Source organism: Tinamus guttatus, unplaced genomic scaffold (assembly GCF_059628265.1).
Source record: "Tinamus guttatus ecotype Peru unplaced genomic scaffold, ASM5962826v1 Tinamus_guttatus_pri_ptg000087l, whole genome shotgun sequence".
Lineage (NCBI taxonomy): Eukaryota > Metazoa > Chordata > Aves > Tinamiformes > Tinamidae > Tinamus > Tinamus guttatus.
In genome coordinates, this window is record NW_028288621.1 from 661,287 (window position 1) to 683,970 (window position 22,684).

A 22,684-nucleotide genomic window follows, 5' to 3' on the forward strand; every position below is an offset into this window, starting at 1 on the left:
AATGGGCGGCTCCTGTAGCAGGGAGGCAGAGCTTGGGGCCGCAGCCCTGCACCCCGCGGCTCTCCCCATCCAGGTCCTGGCGCCCGGACACGCGACTGGGGACTCGGTCTGCCCAGGGGCTGCCCGGCCTCGGCGCCCATCACCCGAAACCTTGACCGGCGTCGCCTGGTGCTCCCCCACCACCCCCAGCTACACAAAATCCAACTTCATGGCACAGAACAGCATTTTGAATCAGCACAGGTTCAAGAGGTTTAAACTGTTTAAAGTTATTTTGTATTCTTTGTAGGAATATCCACAAAAGATCTCAAAGGTATCTGTGTCTGTACATATACAAGAACCTTCAAAAATTATTCACAGAACAAAAATAAATCTTCTTCAGAACAAACCCAGGCAATGAAATGCAGAGATGGATCTCACAGACCAAACAGTCCAGTGCTATTAGCATAAAAATGCAGCTTGAAAAACAGGTTTGTTACTTTTTTAAGGTGTTCTTTGCTGAAACGTGTAATCCTCTTAAAAGATCATCTATTAAAAAATCATGCAGCTGCAGTGATTAAAAAGCCCAGCAACAGGAAAGGTGCTCCCTAAACACAAAATTCATCCACATTAACAGGCAGATATCAAATCAGCCTCAGGTTCTGCTGTCTAAGCTTTGCTCTCTGGAATCAGCAAGGGCACAGCAGACACTCCACTACCCCACATGACACATTCACATGCATCACTCCCGCTGGGTCTCACTTCCCACAAGTGACTTGTGTTGACCGGGTGTTGTCCTGGCCTGGTGGCCAAGCGGGCTGACACGGAGAGTCAGATGAGGTGAAATGCTACACAAGCGAGACGGGGCAAGCTCCATGGCAAGCGTGCCAGTCCCTTGCCATTCCTAGCCATGGTTGAGCGTGCACAGCTGGGCTGCATGCACATGGCCACTGACCTATGCTGCTAAGAAGCACAGCTGCTCCAGAACTGCCAGGCCCACGCTTGGAGCAGTGTCCTCACAATGCTCCACTTGTTCCTTCACCACTTGGGTTCTGCTCAAGTAGAAAAGTCCTGTGATTTTGACTTTTCAAAGCCTGCTCTCAGACAGTAGGGTCTTTATTGTACAAAACTCCCAATTCTCTCCTAGGAGGCAGGAAGTCATGTGTGCAACACCATGGCCAGTACTGCCTTGGCAGCTAGATCATAACGTTGGAAGAGGAAGATAGGGAAGAATGATGGGTTCTAGGCACAGGGCACTCAGCTCTTGGAGATCCTGAGCTCCTTATGGGCGCATCAATGATTTTCTGCTTTGCATCAATGATGGCTTGCATCTCAGCATGATCCTTTTTCAGCTCCTCTTCAACTGTCATGAGTCTGATGTGCAAAAAGAGAGAATTAGGATAGTTTAAAACTATTCCTGGGTGTTTTGGCTACTCTGGGGCTGTTGCTTTGACTTCTCCAGTTGTCCTCTTTTCTGCAAGAAGTCTGCTGCATTCAAGAAAGGTTATCGATCCTTCTCACAGCCCCAACTGGCTGAATTTATTATATTCAAAGTGGTCATTGCCAATAATCTAACTGTCCTGTAAAACCACCCCATGAGTACAGCTTTCAAACAAAGCAAATGGACCAGTTAGAGGTATAGCAGAGACTGGGGTTAGAAATTCCTAAATCTTTTTGTCTGCTCTCCTGGCAATCTGAAGCAAGTCTCAACACTCGTATCTCAGTTTCCTCATCTCTAAGGCAGGAGTGGTGTCAGTCCAGGAATATCAAGCCCACACAACTGCTCTCTTTATTGTCAAGGATAAATGTGACAAGGGGGAGCTTCCTGCTCTCCATGTTCTGCAGACTTTGCAGCCAAGTCTCACCTGCTGATGATGCTCTTCATCTGGCTGTCTTTCTCCTCTTGCTGCCGGTGTAGCCTCTCCTCCCTGTCTACCAGCGTGGACTTGTACTGCATGAGCAGCCTCTGTATATTCTCCTCCTGCACGAGGAGGAGCAGCTTGTACTTCTCCAGCCAGTGGCTGGACACCTTCAGGCGCTTCTTCAGCTTCGCTATCTCCTGCTCGTACCATGCAGGGAGGGAAGCAGAGCAGGAAAGAGTCAGATGGAAAGCAGAAAGGAACCCATTGGATTATTAGGTTCTGCTGCTGCTGAGAGAAAGCCACCGCTCGCTTTCATTAAAAATAAATTGATGGGAGCAAAGGAAATGACAAGGAGACAACTGTGGGCAGCCACAAAGGAGTACGGAGGCTCCCACTGAGCATTAGGTTATTCCCACACTGTGGAATGTCTTCCTGTAGCCCAGTTTAAGCCCTCAAATAGCTCTGACATGGCTCCTCAGTCCTGCCTGGTAACAACCCCACTTACTCCAGACCCAAGGAGTTCCCAGACACAAGCTGCTAATGGTGCTCAGCTGTAAACAGATGTCCTGGGGTGACCAAACTTGTGAAAGGGACCCAAATAACTCGTTTCTCAGGACCTGAGGAACATGAAACCAATTGTTCCATGCTGAAGGCGGGGCCCATCACTCACTACATATAGTCTGCAAATTTACTTAGCTGACGTTTGTTTTTTCCACCTACCACCTCTGGATAATCACTTGTGCAATAGTACAATGAATCTCAGCACATTCCACTTCAGGTTTGGTTCATTCACCTTTCTTAAATTGTTTCTGTTGCTACTTCTTGTCCACCAAATATTCTCCTCTTTTCATCCCACCCTCTCAGAATACCAAACCTCTTACTTGGAAAAAACCCTTTATTTGGAAAAAAAGTCACATCTCACATTTACTTTGGGAAATAAATACACTTAAAAAAGTGCATCTCAGGAGATGATGGACGTTTCTGGCTAGCCCTGAAATACTCCACCATCTAGATGACAGACATTTGCCTTGGGTGAAGCTCAAGACAAAATCCGAACGCAGTTGCTGATCAAGATTGAATTGCATTTGCAGAGACTTGTACCAGCACTTAGGGCATACCAAACTGCACTCAGCTGAGTTAATGATCATTTTTAATGGAGTTCACGATGACTAATACATATTGCAAGTGCAGAAAAATGGCAGCATATTATAACTATAATATTGTTATGAAAGACATCCAGTTGAGCACTGAGGTGGCGTGATTTACGATGCAGGTAAATGCCAAATATCAGCCTGTAATGTAGGAACTCTCAGATATGTCTGCGTGCACCCATTTGACATGGCACACCCTGCACCTAGGTTAATCTGTAGTGTGGGATATTGTTCTACAAAGAGTGTCCAGTGGGAAGACCTGTGTGTTACCCTGGCACAGCAGCACCTGGAAACCACTTTGGAAGCAGCTGAAGGGTGCTGGAAGCCAGAAAGGCTGTCGTGTGCTGAATAAACCCTACCTTCTCAGCAAGCTTGGCTTCATCGTGGTTCTGCTCTATGTGCTCCTCCACTTCCTTGTACTGTCCGCTATTGAAGACCCATGCAGCTGTCCTCTCCATTGGTGACATCGTGGCAGAGTCCACAGGTGAGTGAACCTGCAGCAGAGATGCCTGTAAGCGTTTGTCAAAGAAAATATGTATGAATCAGCACTGAAAGCACATTTATTCAGAGCAAAAAACATGGCCACCAAGCTATTAGTCTCAAAGCCTCTCCCAAACCCCTCTTCCAGAGATGCCTTATCCTCACTAGACTTTGGACACACAGCATTCATGTGAGTTCCTCAAAAACAAACAAAACACAAAAAGACACCTCCGAAAATAAAAAGTGAAGGAAATCTACGAAATCCTGAATTTCTTCTTTGCCTAGGTGAGCTCCTATCTTTCTAGGGAAGTTCTTATTTGCAAACCCAGTTATCACCCAACCCCTGCTTAGCTTTGCAGCAAGGCTACTGCAATCCTAGGTTTCTCTCACACCACAAACAGAGCAAGGCGGCGTCACTCGCCGCCCGCGAGGAGCGGGAGGCCGGTTTCTTCGGAGGGTTGGGAGCCAGCGGGACAGCAGCCTTGGCCACCGGCTCCGGGGAGCACCGGCCCACGCGACTGCGACGGGACGCAGCGCTGCCTGGAAGCGGCAAAGAGCTGCGACGTCCTCGTTTCAGGGTCTCCCAGACTTAGATGTTTTATTGCAGCAAGCACGGCAATAAAGGCGGACACGAGGAGAAGGAACTGAGCAAAACCTGTTGGTTTCACGGAAAGTCTCCAGAGAGCCAGCAGAAGTGGAGGGCAAGGACTTTGGCTGCGAAAGGGTTATGAGCTATTCTGGTATAGGGGAAAAGAATAAAGAGAGAGGCTCTCTAGGAACGTGTATTAATCCCCCTCCGTGCCCCCCTGGCAGAGGAACACAGTGACACTTCTGTTCCCACCTACCTCCCCAATGGGAGGCAAAGCTGACCTCTCCCAGCAAGCAAAGGGATTGCCTCTGTGCTCAGGAACAAGCGGGGCTTGCAGAGAACAGAGTCCAATAATTATAACGGCCACAAAGCTCGCCCGGGAAGAACATGCCAAGCTTCTGCTCTTATTGAAATTAAAAAAGAAGGAAAGAAAGAACAGAAAGAAAAAAAAAAGGAGAAAAGAGAATTCCACAGCCCAATTTGCAATTAAAAGGAGGCAATGGAACTTGTCTCCCAAAACACTGCGGCCGCTTGGCTTGGCACACACCGAGACGTGTCTGCGGGGTGAGGGTGAGGGAGGAACAAACCGATCTCTGTGAGGGAAGCAGGAGCGAGTGCTCCAGCGAATCCAGAGAAAACAATAGACAGCAGTTTACCCAGTGGTATTTTTTATTTATTCATGTCTCTTTTTAGGTGGCTCTGATTTTAAATGAGCACCATGGGGCAAACACACTCTCACGCCTCCGTTCTGCGGATCTGCACCTGGCTGCTGCTCTTCTGGTGGGATAGGGTGACAGGGACGGGCCCGTCGGGTGCCGTGCACCGCCGCGACAAGTCCTCGCTCTGCGTGCTGTGCTTGCTGGAGTCTTCCAGGCTGCTGTTGCTGGGCACACTGAGTTTGAAGACTTTGCTGCTGCTTCGGCTCCAGGAGCTGGCAGTGCTCAAGTTCTCCAGGCTGGAGTCCACCGAGGCCTTCAGCATTGGCACGGGAGGGTTGTTGAGGTGCTAAACTGGGCTCTGGAAGGAGAGGGGCTGGAGACTGCCCTGTCGGTTCAAAGCGGGGCGCAGAGGCCTTCTCACCTGGGGAGCGCTCTGGGGTGTGCTCTGTGTCTCCCACAGCTGCTTGATGGTGGCCACCTGGGCCACGGAGACCTGGCTGCCCGCCGGGTGCAGCGGCTCCTCGCTCACGAGCGCGGCGTGCTCGCCGTGGGCTGTGTGCGGGTCCTGCAGGTTCACGAGGGAGATGCTGCGGCTGTTGGGCAGGATGCTCTCCCTTTCGTCCTCATCCGAGTAACTCATGCTCTGGGTAGATGCCTCCTGAGCCAACAGCAAGGTCTTGCCTCTAAAATATCCATCTACATTTTCCTGTGTTGGAGATTTCATCTTATGCAAGTCACTGTGGAGTAAAAAGGAATTTGGTTATTTTTTAACTGAGCCGCATCCTCACGAGATCTGTCCCAGAGAAGCCTCTCTACCTCATTTAACCCCTGCGCCAACTTCCTCGCTCTGAACGACTCAAGGAACCAGATTTCCTTTTATGAGCTCTTAGTGTTTCAAGTTGCAACACACTCTTCCTTAATTACCACTTACCTCTGAACATTAGGCTTGATTCAAGAAGTGCTTCACAGTTATTTTTCACAGGTGAAATGCAGACCATTCCCACCAATTCCCCCATCTCTTACAGCCTTCTCTTCCCAGCAAGACTTCGGAACATTTCAGACCCCAATTAACCCTTCCCCAGCTCTATATTATTGCATGTGTCTGAAAATTCAGCAGGAGCTATCTGAAAGCTCCTGTAAGTCGAGGCAGCTTGGAGGGACAGCATTTCCAATGGGAGCTACACCTGACGGTGCAGAAGCTTGGCACAGGCCACCCTGTGCAAGATCTCTGGTGTTTCTGCCACCTCCCAGCTTTTTACTTCACGTGAATCACTCCTACAGTGTGGGAAGGTTCAAGCTACAAGGCATTCACCACTGCCTGGGCGCTCTGAAGTGAACCCTCCTCATCCCCCATCTCCCCTCCAGCTCCGGCCGTGACCAACCTGTCAGTGGGGTCCTCAAATATCTTCTGAAGCCCTGAGGAGAGACTGCCACTGATGCTGGGACTACAACTGTGTTCAGTGAAATGTCTCAGCTGCTGTTGTATTGGCGTAGGGTTGGTCACGGACTTGGTGATGTCCGCAAGAATGCGAGGCAGAGGTCCCAGCTTTGCCACGGTCGCCTGTAGAAAGGAATTTTCACCCTAATTGGACAACAAGCACCGCGACACCCGCCAGGTTTTGGATCACGATGCCCAGAGGCGGAGGGGTGGAGGTGGAAGGAAGGAGGATGGGTGGTTGTGTGCGGGTGTGCCCGGACCGGGAGGCAGTGTTACGGAGCAGCGTAATCACGGCGACGAGATGGATGGAGGAGACCAACGGGGTGCAGCACACATTGAGGAAAGAAAAGGAAATAGAAAAGAAATTAGGATTGATCCCCCAAAACAAAACAAAACAAACAAAAATCATGCTCAACAAAACCAAACTGTGGCCATTCCAATGCAAAACTATCATGCAATGCAAACTAAAGCCAGGCTGGGTGAGGTCAAAGTGAAAACTACAGTATCTACTCATTAAGGGGGGTTTAAAGGCTACAGATTCAGCTAGTGGGAGGGAACTTTCCAGGCAAAGGGAGTCATGTGGTAAAAGAAATGCATGCCAACAGACAAGGGATGCGGCATTCGAGGGTCATGAGAGACTTGAGAGGGTTCAGAGAGGTGGGGAAAGAAAGGTTTTTATTTCAGAAGCCTTTGGGCTTGGCATGCTACGCTGATGCCATCTCCTGCAGCAAACAGTTATCAAAAACTAAGGCACTCCTCCCTTGTTAAAAGCAACTGCATGAAAACACCAGTGACCCTCATTCCAACACTGCCATTGAAGGTGGGATTAAACGCTTGGCTTCAGGTTTACTCCTGCCCTAGCCTGGTGCTGGCCAGGCCGAGCACGGCACCAGCCCGAAGGGGAAGTTTCTCCTTTATTTTTGCCCTTTCTGGGTCAAGACTGGTTGTAGCAGCTACACGGTGCTGCTTGCTCTCGTGCCCGAAGCAGGAGACAAAAGCAGTACAGACTTAACGCTGAAGTAAAACTCCCTCAAAGACATTCCTCTTTTCAAAGATGTCCTTATTTTCCCCTTGAGCAAGGATCCGGTCACTCCAGAGAGAGGTCTGTTTACAGAAGCTTTCTTACAGAGCATCTCCTGCTCTATTAAGATCTGTGAGGTTACTTGTGTCCTCAATTCCCACTCACTACCCACAGTAGAACAGCACTGCAGTGTAACTTTATCCCTTAGTTCTCTTTATAGCAATCCACTATGCCAGCTCCCAGGGGCCTGCTAGGATAGATCCATACATCTAACCTACAGAAAGGACAAAGCACATCTGCTTTAAAGCTTTATGTCTGGCTCCTTCCCCTTCCAGCTGCCCGAGACATTTAGGACGTTTCCGTTTGGAGAGCAGTACCCATTTGCCCTGCAGAAACTGGGTTTCCCTTGACCTGATGGCCTGAGCAGCTGGAGGAAGGTGGCACAGTTTGTGGCACTGATGGATTTACCCCAACTTATGGAAATGGTGGAACTGGTCTTTTACATGCTCCCTTTGCCTGTTTTTCCGAGCTTGCTGAGCTGTCTTTATAACAAAGATTTTATTGCCTGTGACACCAGGAGTGCAAACTCTGCGCATGTGTGACGGAAACAGATAAACAAGACCACAAACCGTTATCAGCCTAAGATTAACTGAGATTAATATACATTATCCTTCTGAGTCAAGGAAATTTAGATTTACTCTGATGCACAAAGCTCAGTGCCTTCTTTTAGATAATGTGCTGTGAGAAAACAAATATCCAACAAATCATTATCTTGGCAGACCCTTCTAGCAACAAAAATTATTAGCAACACATTGCAAATCACCTCAGCTCTCCAGTTTCAAAAGACACGGAATACAGACAAGATAATGCAGCTTCAGAAGTGCAAATATGGAACAGTTTTAAGTACTTTCAGGAAAAAAAAATGCTGACATGGAGCTCAGCTTTTCTGACTCTTGTCAGCTTTACTTGTTAACAAGGTTTTAATGATTCGGGGTCTTGCAGCAAATGTAGCTGGGGAAGAACAACCCAGACTCTGCTCTTGTGCAGTTCAATGGCCCCAGTGCTCAGAGCTGCAGCCGAGCGTCTCCCGTGGGGAGGAAGGAGCGTGGCTCTGGCAAGGCCACCCCCTAAGCTAAAAGCTAATGTAAACATCACAGAAATGGACGAATCTCAGCGGGTTTGGCCCTGGTCTTCCAGGAGAGCAGTTCTGCCTGGCCAGGACACGACTTCAGCCCAAGCTGGGCAGGGGAGGGTCCAGCCAGGTGCCTCAACTTGCATCCAAAAGAGCCACCCCCCAGCATTTCCATTTCCCAGCCAAGCACTCGAGTGCTGCCCTCTCTGCCTGATTTGGGTGTCCGCACCAGCAGTGGGGCCCAGCCGCCCCCAGCAGCCGCCCTGGGGCCTCCCGGAGCCGGCGGGGCCGCAGCGGGAGCGCGGGGGAACCGTTGGGCAATGGCCCTACCGCACATTCCTCTCCCAAGCTGCTGGGCACTCTCTCCCCAGCGCGGCTCCGGCTGCTCCCCTGATGTCTCCTCGTGTTTACGGTCGCTACGCTACAATCGCCGCGTTCGCCCTCCCAGGCCTCCGCTCCGCTTTACCTCATCAAGCTGGGAAACAACCTCACAAAAGAGGGAATGCAGAACAGAGAGCTCTCTGCCCACGTCGATGTAGCCCTCAAACCCGGGCATGTTGGAGATGCTCTCTGGATTAGAAATCTCGAGCAGAAAATGCTTCATTCCTCCCCACTCATGTTCCAGAAAGTCATTCATGAAGCCCATGTACTCTTCCTTGTTACCAAACCTGCAAGAAAGGGGAGGGAAAACTCAGTCAACAACCACCACAAAAAAGCACAAGAGTAAAATAACTGTCCGAAAACACTTCATGGTTATCTTTTGACTTGCCTTTCTGAAAAGGTGTCTGGAAGGGGAGAAAATCAATTTAAGAGATTCCCTGCTTTCTCGACTTGGTTAAATACTAGTAACTTGCCACTCATACTGTCAACAAAGGGGGTTGGTAACATCTCTTCCCTCCCACAGACTTGGTTTCTCTCCAGCACCTTCCCTGCACCCCTTTCCCTAACGGAGAAGTGCCCCGGGCCTATATTCAGCTGGGAACCTGGGAGGTGGAAGGGGAAAAAAAACATGATTCTTGGCAGGAACGACACTTTTTTTTTTTTTTTAATAGCATAAAACAGGCACACACAGGCATGCTAAACCATTAACCTCTTCGTGCTTTTCTCCTGTGTCCCTCTACTGAATTCAGAGCAGCTCCAGTGTCTGCATTCAAATTGACTCTGCCTAACTCAGCTCTGGGCTGTTCCAAAGGGAATGGAGGAAGTTTCTTCCTTTCTAAAGTCTGTTCCAATTTGCCCAAGAATCAGCAGTCTGCAAAAATGACCACTAGGCAGGGCTCTCCTTACTTGACCTGATTTGCACCCCTAGAAGCAGAGATTTCGAGGTCATCCCCACCACCTACTTAGCAAAATTGGCCAGATTCTGAATCACTTTAGCAATAAGCGTGAGGGCGCGGGATGTCCGGTCGTCAGGATACTCCTGCATGAGGTTGAAGAGGCTGGGGGACATGATAGCAGGACTCAGGAAGCGCAGGAAGAGTGAGGCGCTGATCAGGCGCTCGCTGATGTCCTCCTTGCCCCTGCTCAGGCACTGCTGCTTCCACGATGCAAACATCTCCTTCAGCTCCTGAGGGAACACGCTGAAAAACAGCAAGCAGAGACACAAAACCGTGTGGGCAATGACAGGCAGAAAGTCAAAATGGTGACCAATCGCTTGAAATAATTAACTGTGAGAAATCATCCTTGACTTATATTTTCACTCCACCTCTCTAGGCCAGGAAATGTCATTAGACATCTATTCTTAGATCACCATTTAATCTGGTGATTCTTAAGTACTGGTTAAATCATTTCTTGTTCAAACATGTGAAATGAAGCTGTTTTCAGACCCACCGATGCGCAGACTAAAAACCACCACGACCACGCTGGAACAGAGTGCTCCAGATATTTAAAACAAACTGGATCAAAACGAACTATATAACTCTATATTAACTATAACTGAAATTTGTACATTGCTGGTACAGCTCTTCCACTGCTTTGCATATACTTTGCCCTGAAGCAGAAAGGACATTTTTTTTCCAAGGACACTCAGTAGCAGAGATTAATAAAAATCTTTCGGCCAGTGTGATTTCCCACACTTTTTGGTTTTACCATTCTAAAGGGGCTGAGACAGAGTTGTCTATACATACCAAACCCACTTTTTATTCCGAGCTTCCGCTAAGCTGTCTTTTCCCTTAACTCCCTCCTTGTTCAGGCACAACTCACTATCTGTCCCCTGTAGAAGACTTCAGCAGAAGCTCCCGCTGGAACCCCCTGGTTTAGGCAGCAAAGTCACCCATGATATTGCATCTCAGGTAATAAGGCAGTGAGAAAAGGAAACAAGGCAGTCTCAGAAGATAGACGGCTACTTCCTAGCGCGACTGCTGGCTTCACATCCTCAGAAGAGGAATTCACACCTTCCACTCAAAAGAGCTGTGAGGGAGAAGGAGGAGAGAGCACCTCACCAGTAGGAATTGATGATCTTGCAGAAGGCCAGCTCGCAGCACTTTTTCAGGTTGCTCTGATGGTCTGTTAATTCACTGGGTGAGCACTTGCTGGGATCCACTTTGCAGTTTTCATCTGACTCATACTGAGCTTTGATGAACTCTCCTGGACACAGGGAAGAGGATGACAGACCACAGTCACTAGAGAAACAGCCTCCCTGATGCACCTTTCAATCTTGCTTGTGCCTTTCCAGAGCAACCTCGCTGCCTTGCGACACGGCCTCCAGACACCAGACCTTGGCAGCCTGGCTCCTCTGGCGCTCCCAGAGGAATGAGACTTTGCTACTTGTCCTCAGGCCTTCCCCAGGAAATGCACTTGACAGTGATGTTTATTTTTATTATCTCTAAACTCGCCCTCCTTACATTTCAAATCTGTCTCAGGAGTAAGACTAATACTCCAGTGCGAGATCAATCCTGCTTGTTTTCTCAGTTTCTTACAGGAACATCTCACAATGCCTCTGTCGCCTGCATCTTTCAAAGTCCTTTGCGTTTCTGTAGTCCTTGGACACACATTCGAAAAAGGATGAGGTTTCTTTTGCTTAATATATTTAAATGCACCATTCACCGTTTTTTCTCTTTTTTTTTTTTTTTGGACTTATGCTAAGAACTGTTTTTTAAACTGCTGCTGTTCACCAGACAAAACCTTCATTCATTTGTTTAATGATTCAGTGTCTTCCGAGTTCACCTCCTGCCATGACCTTGCCGGCTCCGAGCTAACACTCCAAGGCTTGTTCGTGCAAAGGGGTTTTGTTTTTCGACCTCTGTTTTCTTAAAAAGCCTTAACCAACCATCAAGCCCGTCCAAGCTAAAGCCAGTAGTGTTCTTGCAAGCAGATCAGCTGCCACATTTTCTTAAACTGTTTTGCTTAGGTCCAAAATCTTCCTGCTGAGGGCATCTAGATCACTTACTTGCTAAACCAATCAGCATCACTTCTGTGGGTGAGCTCTGTTTTAACTGTTGCTTCCTGGGTTATTTTTTTCCCTTAAATGTCTTTGAAAGACATTCTTTGTGGTCCATGAGGCTCTGTCTTAATCGTGTATTGAGACGCTCTCGCAGATAAAATAAACAGCTCACACCAACGTAATGTCACTAACTCTTTCAAAGAGCACGGCATCGGAGTGAACTGCCTAGCGACATTCAGCATGTGATGAAGAATGAGAGGGATATATTGTCACGAGCAGCCTTGCCCTGGGCACCAGACAGGCTGTACAACCGACGGCGTATTTCCATCTCTAACACTTGTGATTTACAGTCTTATCACTCAGCACCAATGTTCTAGACCACGGGATAAAAGCCATTAATTTTCATTCCGGCTTCACCACTACAGCCGTGGTCCTTGGATGGGTCATCTCCCAGATCCCAGCACACAGAGTCCAATCCAGTTCCTTGACTTATTGTTCTCTGCAACTGGATTAGCCCTTGTAATACCAAAAAAAAAAAAAAAAAAAAAAAAGAGACAGGTTGGCACTTTCTTACCTAGTGCATCGTGAAGATACTTTTGCCCTACCAATTTTAGGTATTCCTCAACAGCTTTGGTAGCAAGTGTGTTCTCCCTGAGGATCAAGACATCGTGCTCCCCACAACGATCTATCTCAGACATCACCAAATCTGTCAAGAAGTCCTGAAGAAAAAAGTAACATGGGCAGAGGTTATTCTAACTGGACTCAGTCACGCTAGGCAGAAGCCAAGGAGGAAGGATAAACACAGGAGCAAGAGGATCACTGAAATAACTGTCTAGCTTTGGACATGGGGTGCCAAGGACTGCTCTTCATGCTGAACACAGACAAACTATACATTTAAAAACCCAAGATGGAAGTTAGGAATCAATTCTTGCAGCTCAGCAAAATTTAATTAAGAAGAACGGCTTACAACAACTTAATTCACAAAATGAAAACAGCTCTGGACTTGGAAAAAAACGTTGGCATACTTGCTGTGGATCTACATGGCATGGAAGTAGCAATCGAGTTTCATCACTGTGAAAAACCACTTAATATAGGGCTTAGTCCTATAGTAATATTTCTTTCCTCAAGTGATAAGTGCTTATGAGCCAAGGACACCCAGCACATCACAAGAAACACTCAGTACTTAACGAATCTCCAGGACAGGAGCTGTACTTTTGTCCGAGGTTTTTTACTTTTCAAAAGAAAAAAATACCCATGATCCTAAATTAGGACTAAATGATAACTGTGACTTGCTAGTGCTGCTCCAAACATTAATGTCCTCCAAAGAGCACTGCAGCAAGGCATCCTAGCCCTACTGATTATACAAAACTAATGTATCAGTACAAAATATTCAGAACAAACTAGGGCAAATATTCAGAACAAATTAGCTATTGCTTTCTGATGAAATTTGACAGAAATATTTTCACATAGTGCATGCTGGGACCATGCATCTCTATCAGCACCACCACAGTGTGAGCTGCAAAGGTTCCTTGGCCCAGGCTGCTCAATGTGTCTAGAAAAGAGAACTTCAAAAATACTGTGGCACTGCAAAGACAAACTGATCACATTAACGTGCCTACTCCTTGCAGCTAGCACTGCAGGAATCCAAGGGCTGCTTTCAAAAAGCATTTTAGTACCACCCTAGAGGAGTTATCCCAGCTAGCAACTTCCCTGGATTCGAGAAACAGCGTGGTGAGGAACAAGCTCTTATCGAGAGAGCCCCCCTTCAGAAGGGCACGTCAGGGCAGGCAGGGTACAGGACTACGGGCACACGAGAGGCTGTTTCACAGCAGCTGAGTGGGGCTGTCACCTGGATGCTGCCGATGGCTGCTCTTCCACATCTCAAACCCTCACACTTGTGTTTGGGGGTGCGTAACTCACCCCGCCGGCTACAGCTGGGCACCCCTCTCACACACCCAGCTTGGCAGGAGCAGCCAGGTAAATCGATGCCTTTTAATACTTCTCAAAATTGTCTAAGCCCTACAGGACATTTTCACGCACTTTTTTCCAGTATGCACAGAGAAGTCCTGATAACATCCCTGAGCACACTAAGTCCTGATAACACTGAGCACAGCTTCTGTAAAAGCTGTTCAAACCCTGACCAAATCAAGGCTGGAAGTGATTAACTGATTCAGCCTGAGACAACAATGGCAGTTCAGCCCATCACAGGCATTTCTGGAAGTTACTTTCTAGCTTATTTCTCTCTTAAGATTCCTAAACACTCAATGAGTCCCCAATGAGTAACATAAGGTTGCATGGTCCCTCCTACTTCAGCCACTTCACTTGGCACAGAGTATCTTCAATCTTGGCATCAACCAGTGCACTTGCTTGTTGGTAAGAAACCCATCCACATGCATTTGCCCAAGCCCCTGAAAGTATTTTCTAGACCCTTTTCCTAGCTTTTGATCCCATATCCAGAAATGCCACAGGCACCTTCTGCTGCTGTGTGCGGTCAGGTCAGCCCAGGCTTCCTACTTTCTGCAGCCCCAGAGACACCCGCTGCGAGCAGCAAGAGGGAGTCACTCGGACAGGGGCCGCCTGCTCTTACCTTTGCTCTCCCTGTGCTCTGCAGGATGTGCACCAAAGCACCAGCCATCTCCTCCTTTTTCCTGATGCTGATCACTGGTTCGAGCACGGAGCACAGCGTAGTGTAGTTGCTGGTAACAAACTCTGCAAATTCTTTGTATTGCTCCATGGGCAAGATGGTTATGGTCTGGTAATGGGGCTGGATCCGAATGGAAGGTCTCCCTGCTTTCCCTTTCTTGGGTGTAGATGGGCTCACTGGGTACCATTTTTCCATAAACTGGTGACCAGTTACGCTGGCCACGGGAATGTTGACCAAGCCCACATAGTTTTTCTTGTCCTTCTTCTTCTTCTTCTCTGCATCCTTGTAGATGTGAACTGCGATACTTTGAAGAGGCGGGAGGCTGTAGAACTCAAAGTGCTCTCCCCAGAAAATGTTGTCAGCTTTTGTTTTGCTGGTGGTGCGGGCGAAGAGAGTGTCATCAAGGCACAGCTCACAGAAGTACTTTTTCTTAGGGGTCAGGTCCTTTGCCTCCATGATCCAAAGACGAAGCACATTCTCAGCTCGACGGCAGTTGTCCTGCACGGAAGAAAGATCTCAGCTTTGATTCAGAATCTCTAGGAAATTCAACATATTGTCTCCTAAAGCAGAAGCAACTTGCTGTCTTCTGCATGTCCAAGGTAGGGGCTAGAACATTTTTCTTCTCAGAAAGCTCCCAGGGAGGCAGCATGCCAGCTCTAGAGCTGACCTACCTCAAGTTTACCCATGGAAAACCCGATTTCCTTTCACCCAGCTCTGAAATCCCTTTTCCTTTTGCCAGCGCTGTACTGCCCCATTAACCCATGGAGCTCCATGTCCTTTGCTTCCTTATTTCTGGAATTTCCATTACCTTATTTGGCTGCACTGCTCTGCGTACATTTTCCATCCACTTGTCTCTCTCTGCTGCTGAGGAACAGCTGAAACATTTACTGCCAGTGGAGCAGGTTACCTGCAATATATAAGTGATCAGCTGAGATCAAGCAAGTCCAGAAGACATGGACGATCCTGCAAAAAGTAAAGATGACAACTAGGAATGTTTGAGAAACAGGGAGTAAATATGAAAAAGGCAGGAAAGCATTAGAAGATCCCAGAAAGCAGAGATGGAGAGGCCCACAGAAAACAGAGAAAAAAAAAAGTCAGTTCAAATTAATATCAAACTAAAAGGAAACATATGAAGGGCCAAAGGTTACTCTTAAAAGACTCTTAAACATCTTACAATACATCTGGCTATAATCAGCCAGTCAAATATTTTTTACACTTGTTAATTGATCCATAGCTATGAAATGCTTGCAGTTTTCCCCAGAAAATCCCAGGTACTGGATGATTTGGTCACAAACAGCGCAAAGACAGAACTAGCAGTGTGTTGGCACAAGGCAAAACTCCCTGGAAATGGTGACTTCAGGGAGCTAATGCCAAGTGAGCAGGAAGAGCTCCTGGCCGAGGCTCAGAGAAGAGCCTGCTACCCACTGGCTTTCTGCCAGGGCCGCTTCCAGGTTGTACTGCAGAGCTTTAGACACATGCAAAGGACTCAGCTGAAGCCACATTGACTCTCCCCTGCCACAGCTGCTCGCGACGGCCTTGGGCGCATCCAGCTTGGTGCTGCCCTTGCAGGGAAATGACTGTGGGAGCACAAACAGCCTGTTCTGGAGGCAGCCCGGGTTGAAAAGCAAAGAGTAGCTTTGCTCCCCGCTGCCCGGTGCAATGGAAATGTGCTCAGCTGCCGAAGCTTCTCCTCAAGCAACCTGGGAAGGGGCTGAGCTGCTGCAAGATGCTTCACAGTGGAAATGACACTTCTCAGTTACGGTATATTTTCAAGTGAATTTAGGTGACAGGAGGAAAATCCAGCTTACAAGCAATAGCTACGCTTAGGGCGTACATACACGTGCTGACTACAAATGCCTAGAGATTTCCCAAGGTAAGAGAAGTTCAATTAGAAGATGCAGTAATTGAGAATGTTTTCTTTTTGCTGACTGGCTGAAGCCATCAGGACTTGGGGATCTCATGCCAATTCGGCAGACCTCAGGAGAACATGTGTTCCCAGTTTGCTCTCCAGCTGCCTCATCACAGGCCAGCATGCTCTAATACATAAGTACTCAAACTGACTGACAGCATATAATCTGCTGGGTGTATGGAAAGTGCTCACCTCAAAGCAGAAGTCTTGTCCAAGGAGGCTGCTGTGAAGTGGTTTGACAAAGACTTTTTCTTCTGCCCCAAGATCCAAGGTCTCCACCGCGCTGCCCGGGCTCAGTAAAGACGCATGGGAACGGGACTCTTTCAGCTTTGGCAATCCATGTGACCTGAAGAACAACAACGGGGAAAGGAAACATTATTTTTCTGACCATTTCTAAGAAATGTGGCAGCATCTCGCAGAAAGCTACAACTTGTTGGTGTTTCTTCAACTAGGGAAATATTTGCTAACAGCAAAAAGCACACTTACATCTCTACATCTCTAAACCAACGCAGAACGGTAGCTGCTCTTGTTGGAGCAACAATACCCCCTGCAAGATACAATTTTTTTTCTTAAGATATAGAGTCTTTGACCTAAAGTCAAACACAATTATTTCCCACTTTATGGCGCTCAAGTCGTTCAGCTATACTGAAGTTTTGCAATTAATGCTTCCCCTTTTCTTCCTCCCCATGTCTCCACTACTCACCTTTAGCCCCTAGCCCGACACCTGTGGCTTTTCTCTCTTTTAGCTGACCAGCCCCTATGTCCCTTGGCTTGGGCAGGGTCACCTCCACGACACTGTTACCAGTGCAGGCTCCTCTTTGTCCCTAGAAATACCCCTCTCTCCTCCAGGCATTTTGGAACCAACTACCCAAGGCACTGAAAATTTTTCTGTATTCTCCCAGTTCGATTTTACGGTGACATTTGTGTGCAGTAGGAAGCTCTGCTGTCAACGGCCCAGTAAACAGGTGATAGCATCTTTACCTTGGGCCCTTCCCCAGGGCCAACACCGAGCTGATAAGCTACAATAAAGACACAATACTTTTAGGCCTAAACTAATGCTTTCACTTCCGAAAACAAACTACAGGTGAACTGAATTTTGCCCCAGCAGCATGCGAAAAACAACATGAGGACAGCCTCAATTTCCTTCTCAACCTCACAGGGCTTTGCTTTATAAAGCTACACAATAGTTTCTTTGAAGGCAGGGCTCCGTGTTTGTCAGAGCAAGAAAAGGTAGATGTTATCAGTTACCCTGGCCCTGGAAGCCTGCACAGCACCATGGTGCCACCGAGCACTGCCTGCTTAAAACGGGAAAGGGCTGATTCACGGGGCAGGATAGGGATGCTCCTACTGCCCTGCAAGGAGAAAAAAAAAAGGGCAGGAAGAGCAGGAGGTGGGGAGGAAATGGGCATTCCCTCCTATGAATTCCAAATAATTACACAGACTCAGCTACTTTATGCTACCCTCTTTTGCACCCAAAAAATTGGAGCTGACTTTGCTGTTGGAAAAAAGTCCAAAGAGCAGCATAGTTCAAAACACAGATGAGATCTTGTTGGACGCCTCTTCCCTCCAGCCCTTCTCCTCCCAGCATCCTAATCTCTTCTTCATCTTAAGAGCTTCATTCCCACATGACTTCAGAGTTGTTTTTCTTGCTATTGGATCCACCAATTTCATTTTGCAGGTGCTCTGAGATACACACTGACACTTTGGGGTGGTGGCAGGCGGTGGTGGGGAGAGAAGAAACTATTTTCAAGTTTATGATGGAACTGAGTTTCCCTTGTGGTTTGATTGATGAAGCATTCTTAGAAAAGCAGTAGACTTAACTACAACCTTTCAGCACCCCTACATGCAGCTGCCTGCGTGGCCAACCAGCGGGAACAGAACTCCATGAAGCCTCAGGCTTTCCAACAGAAGGTACCTATGAGGTCGAGCAGTGCCTAGACACTTCCCTTCTCCAAGCAGGACTCATCAGTGCTCTTGACCCTCACGATCCTGCAGCACGAGGTTTCACCAACCCAGCAGTCAAGCCTGGCACAAGGCTCATGCTTTTGAGCCGTGCTGCTTATTCGCACAAAGGTTTCTCTCCAAAGAAAGCTCCTCTCGGCTTCTTCCTGCTCTGCTGCTCTCCGAGGACGTTCCTTTTCCGCGCTGCATGCCCTCCGCTTGCTTGGTGGACACACGGCCGAAAGGAGGAGGATCACGTGGACACTTGTCCTTATCCAGGGTTCTCTGCACCGCTGGCTTTCCAGGTCGCTCCTTCCCAAATCCCAGTGTCGGGCCCTGCCACCCTGTTCATTTGCCTCCTGGATCCTTGTTTTTAAATCCGTGCACAGGAGACTTGGAGGACAAAGGGAAGAGAGCAGTGCCGTGCCGTGCCAGCCCCCGTGGATGGAGTTTTATGCTTCACACACAACTGGAGAAAACCCACGTGCCATTCAGGTCTAGCTGACAATTCATGCCCACGCTGGCAGGCAGTAGAGGAAGATCCATTTTTGAAGAGAGGAGAGGGCTTTGTTGTGGAGCAGATCATGCATCAAAGCAAAGTCATAGCGACTCATTGTAAATGTGCTTATTGACCTTCCTAAAACAGTATCCTTCCCACTGGAAGAGGATGCCTCATCAGCCCACATTTACCAGGAGTGCCATGTTATGGAAACACTTATGTCCTTTACATTATTTATGGCAGAGATTTTTGCATCACAGAACTTGAAAGAAAGCTGGCGACAGAAGTCACTAAAAGCAAAGTACTTGACCACAGGGTAACCTTATTTAATATGGTTATGCTCACTGCACTGTTTCATACAGCCAAGTCCTGAAAATAGGGGTTTATAACAAAACTTCACTCCAAATGGACCGCATGACATTGCCACGACTAAAGGAACAGCATCAGCCACCACCGGCGAGCAGCAGCCGTCCGCTCCCTAGCTCCTCCCGTCAACAAGACCTCCAACACCCACAGCCATCTCCACGATTTTATGGGACTGCTTTCAGATGGAGAAGACAGAACCATTGTTTGAAATGGCACAGCATGAGAGGCTCAGCTAATGAATTCTGCTCAGCTAAGGGAGAAGCAAAAATGCACTAAACAGCAGAAGGGCAGAGAGCTCTTAAGTACAGGGCAACCTATTTTTCACTCTGTCTGATACTCCTGCTGAACTACTGCGGAATAAAATACACTGTAAGGTTTAATGAAGACAATTAAGAGACTTTACAAATAGTTAGGAAAAAGCAGCTTTTACCTGCCTCTTATATAATCCATTTCCAGCCCAAAGTTCCAGCAAAAGAGACACAAGCAAGAATTTACCACAAGGAGCTCTTAGATGGATAGCATTAAGTTCCTTATGGAGTTCTCTCATTTTCTGAGAAATAGATGCTCTGTTCACTGTAGGACTCCACCCTGCAGCAGCTACACAACTACGGCCTTAGCCAGGCCCCTTCGCGTGCCGGATCGGCACCGCATGTCCTCGGGGCTGGCCAGGGCTGCTCACTCCGACCTGCCTGCACCAGCAGCCCCGGGGCAACTACGTGCAGGCAAGGGGCACTAAAACCACCCAATCCAGTCGTTTTCTATCATGAAATCTAAGGCCCAGTGTTTACTTGCAGGGATGCTGAAGATGAAAAAGGTATTTGACTGCAGATGCTCAACCTGATCTTTTTTGTCAACTGTTAAGAGTAGTTAAAGTTTTCAGCCTTGTGTTGGTGCTGCATCGCATATCCTAACATATCAGTCTGTCCCAAACACACCCATCTGACAGTTGGCAATAAAATCCTTCCCTCACTTACCTCTCTGGGCTTGTGCTCAGCAATACTCACGCTGTAGGTGCACTCTGTGGGTGAGATCACCTGGGAGATGCTCTGACTCTTACCTGTCATCGGCGTTGCGCAGAGAAGCGAGACGGAAACTCGTGTTCCTGTCCAGTTTTGACTGGCTCTTTGTCCTCTTCATGGAGCCTTTCAGACGTTTATTGAAGAAGCCCTAAAACGAGAAGTCACAGCAGTGAAGCAGGGAACCTCTTGTGCCGGGAACAAATCAATCAGGGCAGTGTCACTGCATCCACACTCAGTGATTCCCACTGACCGCCATGAGGGATCTGCTGTATTGGGATTCCCCAGAGCAGAAAGAGGGGCAGGACAGGATCATTGATGACCGTTCCCCTGCGTGACAGCTTTGAATTGCAACAAGCGGCACTGCTCATGTTACAGGTGAACTTCAGTGAACTCCAATTACTACTCAAAAGACTCAAAAATTAAACAAACAACCCCCCTCCACTATTAGCGAGCAGTAGTCTTGGGTAATGAGTAGTTGACCCTATGCTCCCCTTCACACACCATGTTTTTAGTTCTTGGATTAAGATTAGAAGATGCCTTGTGTCCATTGCATCCAAGCTCTCTTTTTTGACTGGTATACAATGAGCCTTAAAAAAACAGGCAGTTTCAAAATCTCACTATCCACACTTGAAAAATCTCTGAAGATTTCAGTATTAGTGACTTCAGATACTTTTCCAGGTGCTGTTTTGAAGCAAAACTCAACCCAAAATCTAGCCAGGACCTAAACATATTACACGTCCAGCTAACCTGCCTTCTAAACAACTGCTGCTGGGCTGCTGGTACCACCGCCTGCACCTCCTCCTCCGAGCCCGCGCTCCGCAGGGCCACGAGGACAGGGAGCCACGTGTTCCCCTGGCAGCGCCGCTGCAGCTCCAGCTGCTGACGGGCAGCGCCAGGCACCTCCGCGCGTGGGGAAGTCACGGCTGTTTCCAGCAGGCATCGCTCCACCCTGCGCCACAGCCCCGCGCGGGGCTTGGAAGACAACACACATTTTAAACCATATTGCATCCAGCTCCTGCCAGGGCTTGCAGGCACACGTGCGCGCGTTCCTCAGCATGATCCGAGCAAACGGAGAGCTCCTTAATCCAATAGGATTCAGCAGCATTTGAGGGGTGGAATCAGCTCTCCCCCTCCGCAGAGCAGCTGCACGGAGCTGCCGTGGGTGCCCCTTCCTTTACCCCCTTCATTAAGAACATTACAGGCTCAGCAAAAATAACATGCCATCACCAACCTAGAGGAACTATTCTCCTAGCCAAAAATTGAATATAGAATGCAAACACCGGCAGCAACTTCAGAGGTATTTATATAGGTTGCTGCCTACGTTAATGCTGATGTGTCATTATTTGCAGCCTTAGATCCATCCTTGAGAAAAAAGCAAACTACAGATCTCCCAGAAATATTACCCGTAATATACAGCAGCAGGTACCAAAACCACCTGAAAAAATGGAAATACTAAGTAAATACCCTTCCCTCTCAGAGCCTGTTTATATGTTATGGTATTTCAACCTCCACCTCCAGTTCGATGGGAAAATTTGCTCTCCTGGAGGAAAGCGGGACTCACCGGTACTTTGAAAGGAGACGTGGTCGCCGCATCCATGGAGTTGGTCTTCTCCGACGTGCTGGTCCCTGAGATGCTCTGCCTGCAAGGAGACCTCTCTGCCGGGACCTCTGAGAGAGAAGAGGAGGGAGGTGAGTGGGCGCAGGAGGGCTCTGCGCCGCACCGCGCGGGCGCCCCGGCACAGTTTTGAGTGCATTAAAACACTGCCCAATTCCTCCATCTCTGATTTACTCACTAAATTACAACGACATTTCCACCTGCAGCCTCAAGGTTATGAATCCCACTTGCTCATGGGCGGTAAGCAGTTAAAATAAAAAAAACACTGGTGCAGATCCATACTCGCTGGTATTTATGATTCGATTGCTGTTTGTTCGCTACTATTCCAAAAACTTTATATTATTATGAGCTTTCTTCAGGGATAGTGATACCCACGATGCCCTGGCACGCGGGGTTTGGATGGCGCCGGAGCCAGGACACGCAGCCCCCGCGGGCGCTGGAGGACAAGATGGAGCATCGCGGCGGGTAAGCAAGCCGGCCCTGCAGCGCGGCGCTGCGGCTCCACGCTGCCTGTTAATTAGGGAAATAACGAGCAAAAGAAACCACAAGTCTTCAAGTCTTATGAGTAGTTTACCTAGCAGATGCTGAGCGTGCCGACAGTTTTTGAGCTTTCTTACAAGCTTTGAGAATGAACACTAAGGAACTGGGGGCAACTGCAGTATTAGGCCTGGAGTTGAAACCAGTCTGGGGCAGCGTGACAGATTTGGGCTGAAGAGCCCCCGTGGTGCCCCGCAGCAGCTCAGCCCCATAACGGTGCTGTGGGGCTGCCCGCTGCGGGGACGCCGCCGAGCCCGGGGAGCCGCTGCCCGCACAGGGGTACCCGAGCCCCGCTCCCCCGCCGCGGGCGCGCAGGACGCAGTACGAGCAGCACCTCTGGATGCAGAGCTGGCATAAAGCTCCGGTCGCACCCTCCTGCGCCGCGAGACACGGCCCCGGCGCAGGGGACGCAGTATGAACGGCAAGCAGCAGCACACGATGCAGCGCTGCAGGGAAGCTCCCAT

General features: G+C 48.5%; 1 protein-coding gene across 1 annotated transcript; it reads right to left on the reverse strand.

Annotated features, from left to right (window-relative positions):
• Positions 1-1,172: 1,172 nt before the first annotated feature.
• On the reverse strand, positions 1,173-22,684 carry LOC148595526 (ras GTPase-activating protein nGAP-like). The gene is given in 16 exon segments (XM_088520378.1): positions 1,173-1,350; positions 1,842-2,045; positions 3,350-3,498; positions 3,891-3,987; positions 4,798-5,454; positions 6,100-6,299; positions 8,775-8,976; positions 9,652-9,888; positions 10,750-10,894; positions 12,265-12,409; positions 14,278-14,832; positions 15,143-15,241; positions 16,436-16,589; positions 20,107-20,216; positions 21,630-21,736; positions 22,504-22,684. Coding segments are annotated over 16 exon segments (3,420 nt in total).